At 35.2% G+C, this 6,256-nt stretch overlaps 2 protein-coding genes across 2 annotated transcripts; both read left to right on the forward strand.

The window, feature by feature from the left end:
• Positions 1-2,145: 2,145 nt before the first annotated feature.
• On the forward strand, positions 2,146-2,532 carry LOC145249350 (uncharacterized). The gene has a single exon (XM_080110925.1). The coding sequence runs from the start codon at positions 2,146-2,148 to the stop codon at positions 2,530-2,532; it is 387 nt and encodes a 128-aa protein (XP_079967051.1).
• Positions 2,533-2,909: 377 nt separating this feature from the next.
• LOC145249351 (ATP-dependent DNA helicase Pif1-like) lies at positions 2,910-4,100 on the forward strand. Its single transcript, XM_080110926.1, has one exon. The coding sequence runs from the start codon at positions 2,910-2,912 to the stop codon at positions 4,098-4,100; it is 1,191 nt and encodes a 396-aa protein (XP_079967052.1).
• The last annotated feature ends 2,156 nt before the right edge of the window (positions 4,101-6,256 follow it).

The raw sequence follows: 6,256 nt of genomic DNA on the forward strand, positions 1-6,256 counted from the left end.
CCAGTCATGACTAGGGCTATGACAACAGCATATTCTTTTCATTGTTTTAACTCTCGAGTATATATCCGACAAAGTTAGACACAGTTAATCAACCGAGAACCACATCACTCTATATAAAAGCATATAAGATATCAACGGATACACACTCGAGAGTCAAAACAATGAAAAGAATATGCTGTTGTCCTAGCCCTATTCATGACTGAAGAAATTAAAGCATGTTACCCTTGTGGATTAAATAAAGAGTTCCGTTGGAAAAACGGTGCAGATTCCCGAGTCTGACAAAAAATTACAGAGTTAAACAGGATAAAACTGAAAATCAAGTGTTACATCAGCCTAAACCATGTGAGAACAACACTCAGAATAATCACATGCAAATTGCAAAGTTTGACAAAATGCAAATAAGCAGGTCGGAGTTCACATCGGCTGAAACGATGTGAAAATAATAAGATGAGGATGAATTCTTTAGATGGTGATTGATAATTTCGATTATTTGGATTGCTGTTCTCATCTCATCATCAGCCACAAGGACACGTGGCGTAACGGATAAAGTACTTGATAAAATTTAGTTCTAAAACTTATGGAAGTTGAAGGTTCAATCCTCAGTGCAGACGATACTAAGAATACAATTGCGAATTACTTAAGACTTCTACCCAAATATGACTGGTGGAAATAGAGTATGCTACACCCTGGATATAATAAAAACTTCCGTTGGAAATTCGGTACAGATTCCCAAGTTTGACAAAAAAACAAAAAACAAAAAAACAAAACAAAAACAAAACAAAACAAGTTAGACAAGTTATACCGGAGGAAGTTCGGAGGTTACATCGCCCGAAACGTTGTGAGAAAAACACTCAAGATAAGAACAGTAGTTTCAATATTCTAAATAACGAAAAACAATCAAACTTCAAGCGATTTGATTTCTACATTTTTTGTGCCAAACATTATTTCTCTTCTTTTGCAAGCAGAACAAAAATACGGTATTTTTCGATTCAATCCATTATTATTGCTACAAAGTAACACCTCAACTCGAGAAACCGCTAACATGATATATTGGCCAACATATAAAGACCAATTATTCAGCTTGAAAAAAGGCAGACGTCATCATATACAATAAATCGCCAATGATAACATGAATATTGTTGTCACGTCTTCTGGCTTTAATTTCAGGAGACATTTTATCGGCTTGATATTTTATCGACTTTGAAGGGAGGAATTTGCCTTATTCGTTGCTTTTTCTCTTCTGAAGAATATTTCTTCAACCAAATTAATATGATTTGCTAACTTGTATTTCTCGGCTTTAATAATTTTCTTTTTTTTTTTCCATGCCTTTTCTTCACCCAAACATAATGCTAAGAAACGTAATAATGCTTCAGGGTTAAAGTAAAGAAAAAAAAAAGAAAAAAGAAAAAAGAAAAAGAAAAAATAGAAAAATAGAAAAAAGAAAAAAAAAGGAAAAAGAAAAAAATGCGGATCATATTTCAAACGAAAATAATGTACACTTTTTGAGAATGTTTGCGGTTTTCTTCGTGGCGATCATCGTCCATCTGATGATATCTTATCCTCGAGTAGTTCCTGGCCTTGAAAAAAATTAAACTAAATGTAGACAACATTTAGACTTCTTATTCCTTGAAGATTTGTATCTAATTAATAATAATAATCTAATTATTATTATTAATAATAATAATAATTTAATTATCAATAATAATGATAATCCGCTAATTAGTTTCACGGTTAATTATTTACACGCAAATACACAAACGTAAATTAATCATTCATTTTTTAATGAATAAGGTGATGCTATTGTTGGCATTGCTTTCCTCGATATCTCTCTAGTTAGAATTTTTCCAGACAGTTACGGGTACTTACAGGAGGGATCCCTAACGTTTACCAAAACCATAAGTGTTCCTGTGGAACGACCTAAATTTCGACTTGACACACAGAGGTTGTTAGTCAGTGTACAGACGGAGAAACAATGGAGAAAAGGTACAAGTTGGCACTCATGAGGTTGACAACAGATTCGTTGTCCCATACAATAAGTATCTACTGGAAAAATACCGTGCCCATATTAATGTTGAAGTGTGTTCCTCGGTGAAAAGCGTAAAATATTTATTCAAATATATATATAAAGGTCACGATTGTGCAAACATGGAAATCAGACATGTTTTAGATAATAATGAGCCCACTGGAATACATGAACACAATGAAGTTAAACAGTTTCTGTCATGTAGATATGTGTCTCCTCCAGAGGGCTTTTGGAGATTGTCAGAGTTCAAAATGCATGCTCAATCCCACACTGTTTATCGCTTGGCTGTACATTTGCCTGATGAGCAGCATGTTTACTATAGAGAAGGTAATCAAAGACAGGCGGCAGCAAAAGCAGAAGAACGTGACACACAATTGACAGCTTGGTTCAAACTCAATCAAGCAGATGAGAATGCAAGAAATCTTTTCTATTGTTCTGTACCCGAGCATTATGTATTCAACAAACAAACAACAAAGTGGACACGGCGAATTAGATTCAGCAACATTTAAACCAGAATGTACTCTGCAAGTCCTCGTAATGAAGAAAAATTTTATTTGAGGATGTTGCTCCTTCATGTCCCCGGAGCGACTTCATTCAGCAATCTGAAGAAATCGATGGTCAAGAAATGGCCACCTTCAAAGACGCATGCATCAGACTGCGCCTGGTTGAGAATGACAATGCATTGCAGGAAGCTTTGACAGAAGCAGCAGCTCATCAGATGCCACAACTATTATCCATGTTTTCCATGATGTGCGTCTTCAAGCAGCCCGTGAATGCTCTGCATTTATGGAATAAGAATAAGCATTTTATGATCGAAGATCTGCTGCTTAGATATGATAACATAACTGCTGAAAATGTTGCTCTCCACTTTCTGAATACCTTATTCATGGAAAATGGCATGAATTGCAACATGTTTGGTCTGCCTGAACCAGTTGGAGATCATCCTGGACATAAAGGAGATGTTGGAAACTCTAACATAGATGTGACTTCTCTTAATTTTGAACAGAGGCAGATATTCAATGCTGTGGTTGCAAGTGCCTTCTCTGTTGAGCAAGGTGAGCAAACAGAAAATAGATTGTTTTATGTGGATGCACCCGGTGGTTCAGGAAAAACCTATCTTTTCAACAAGTTATATGAATACCTTAACGCTAACAACATTAAGACAAACACTTCTGCTTGGACTGGTATTGCTGTAACACTGCTGAAATGCGGCAAAACTTTGCACAGTATATTCAAGCTTCCGGTTCCCCTAAGCGAAACAAGTGTCTGCCATGTGCCGCCGAGATCTGAGCAAGGACACTTTCTGATGCAAGTTAAAGTCTTCCTTATTGATGAAGCTTCTATGATCCCATGCTATGCGCTGAAAGCCATTGATAAATGCTTGAAAGATATAATGAACACCCACACTGCATTTGGTGGTAAAGTAATCTTACTTGGAGGCGACTTCAGACAAGTACTTCCAGTTGTCCCGAGAGCTTCTCCTGCTGCTGTACTAGATGTGTGCCTCAAACGCTCATACTTATGGCACAGCTTTCATCACATGAGCCTCACACAGAACATGAGAGCAAATTCCGATGAACAGGAGTTTTCAAGATGGCTTCTGCAAATGGGCAATGGATCACTCCAGAGTTCTCTTGATGAAGTGGCTCCAGATGTTATTGACATTCCTGAAATGTGCACATGTAATGGCTCTTTGATATCGAAGGTGTTTGACAACTGTACGGTTGAAGAGATGAAAGCAAGAGTAATCCTATCTCCAAAGAATTCTGAATGCTTAGCGGTCAATGAGGAAATTTTGAGAATGTTGCCAACAGAAAATAAAACGTACCTCAGCACTGATTCTGTAAGTTGCGATAATGACGAGGAAGCACAAAATTATCCAATGGAATTCATTAATTCTCTCACTCCATCTGGCATGCCTTCTCATAGGTTTAATTTGAAAATTGGAGCAATAATTATGCTACTGAGAAACCTCTCCATAAATCAGGGACTGTGTAACGGCACTCGACTAGAGGTCATTCAGCTTCACGAGCACACCATCAAGGCATCAATAATCAGCGGTTCACACGCTCATTAGAGAGTACTTATCCCAAGGATAAAACTGAAACCTAGCGATGCCAATATTCCTTTTGTTCTTCATCGCACTCAGTTCCCAGTTCGCCTCTCATACTCAATGACAATAAATAAAGCTCAAGGTCAGACTTTTGATAGAGTTGGCATATATTTACCAAAGCCATGCTTTACTCATGGCCAACTTTATGTAGCGTTCTCAAGAGCAAGAGCAATGAAGACTGTGAGAGTTAAAGTCCAACATCTTAATGATTCCACGCATGGCCACAGAAGAGGAATCACATTTATACGAAATATCGTATACACAGAAGTCATCTAAAATTGTCCATGTGTTTGGGTTCCCTGAGGCAATCTGAATAGTGGACGTATATGGGAGAAAAAACAGATGTAATGACAGTTTATAATTTATAAACGTTGACATTTGAAATGTATTTTAAGTAATCAAGCATATGCATCTAAACATCAAGAACATATTCTGGGATAGTTTTGGTTAGGTTCAACGTTAAGTTCAAATATTTTTGAACAAAATGCACAGGTTTAACCCATTACTGTGCGAAATTAACAATATCATGTTTTAAAAACTCTAAGTCTCCATTATATAATAAGTATATTATAAATAAGCTAAAAATTAAATAAAACTTTTGAAAATATTTATAAATAAACATATTTATAAAACATAATTGAGGATGTATTTATTGAGAATATTTGGAGCTCTAATATCGTGATTTTGGTATATACATATTTACATACATTTTACCTACCGTACTCTTCATTTACTATTTAAAAAAAATAGTACACAGGGTGAATTCGTCGGCCAGGGCAGTAAAGGGTTAATGTAAATGTTTCAAGGTACGGATATGTGATGGGATAATGTGTATGTGAAAAAAAAAAAAGAAAAGAAAACGTGAAATTTTCACGGGTCCAGCTAGTGTATATTATTATAATAGAAAAATGCGAGCATGAAAAGTCATATGGTAAAGCTTAAACATGGAAAAGTAAAGGACTAGTTGTTAAAACTGGGCAAAAAGGACAAGATATTCCAGTAAAAAATATAATAAATTTATAACTTAAAATATTGCATCATTAAGATTTTTTTAAATTCAATTTATTACATTATATAATCTATTCTTAATGCTGCTTACGTGTTTACATGCTTGTTCTTACAGGCCGCTTCCTGGCTTGGAGTACGTCTATACACCTGCGTGACTAGACTTCAACTCTCCGAATTTGAACTGACTAAAACTCCCGACGTCTTGACCTCAGTTCCGGTGACATTACCAATGAAAAGACACGCCCCCTTAACGTGACCTATCCGTCACGTACGCCTGTTCAAGGTTACTTTGTTTATATTAAACATAGCTAATTTATGTAAACATCCTTAGCTAAAACCTATTGCTATACTTTATTCTACAAACAATAAATAACTCCCAATATAAACTATTTTAAGAATATCATTGAATAGATAGATAAATAGATAGATAGACAAACAGATCGATAATAACTAATTAACTTTTAACACTGTTAATTATTAAACATTTATTACTAATTATTATTACTATATTACTGTATATACATTATTGTTTTTACGTATTATTCTATATATTATCTATTATTTATAATTAACGGTTCCTATATAGTGTTAACTACACAATACACCCGGAGAAGGTCGGATGGTAACATCAACCGAAACGTTGTGAAAATGACACTCAAGATGAAAACAATAGTCCGATTAATCCAAATAATGCGAATAAGCAATCCTCATCTCAAAAATTCGGAAACACAATGAAATATGTTTGATTATTTATGGAACGACTCACAACTCTTTGACATTAGATTTGTAAATTAATATGTTGTAATCTACAGAGAAGCAGTTTCGTGTTAATGTGTTTCGCATGCATTTTCAAAGAAGCTCCTTCCATGGAAATTTATCCTGAACGTTGAAGAAAACATCTTCGTTGTGATAGAGGTACGAGTTTTTACTGTGAATGCATTGAAGATTAAACCAGATATTAGAGCTCAGTCGAGCACTTTCCTTGAAAATATCTTTACTGAATATTAAGTATATCTGTAGAGCAGAAATAGACTATAGATGTCTCTTCAGTAAGCAACAGAAGATATCATTCACTACACAACATGCCATACTTTCATGGCTTTCCTAAAAAC

This window comes from Euprymna scolopes, chromosome 28 (genome assembly GCF_053919585.1).
Source record: "Euprymna scolopes isolate OS-2025 chromosome 28, ASM5391958v1, whole genome shotgun sequence".
NCBI classification, from domain to species: Eukaryota; Metazoa; Mollusca; class Cephalopoda; order Sepiida; family Sepiolidae; genus Euprymna; species Euprymna scolopes.

What these genes read in the sequence shown, in the direction of transcription:
- LOC145249351 (XM_080110926.1), top strand. Translation starts at nt 2,910, where the DNA reads ATGGAAAATGGCATGAATTGCAACATGTTTGGTCTGCCTGAACCAGTT.
- LOC145249350 (XM_080110925.1), top strand. Translation starts at nt 2,146, where the DNA reads ATGGAAATCAGACATGTTTTAGATAATAATGAGCCCACTGGAATACAT.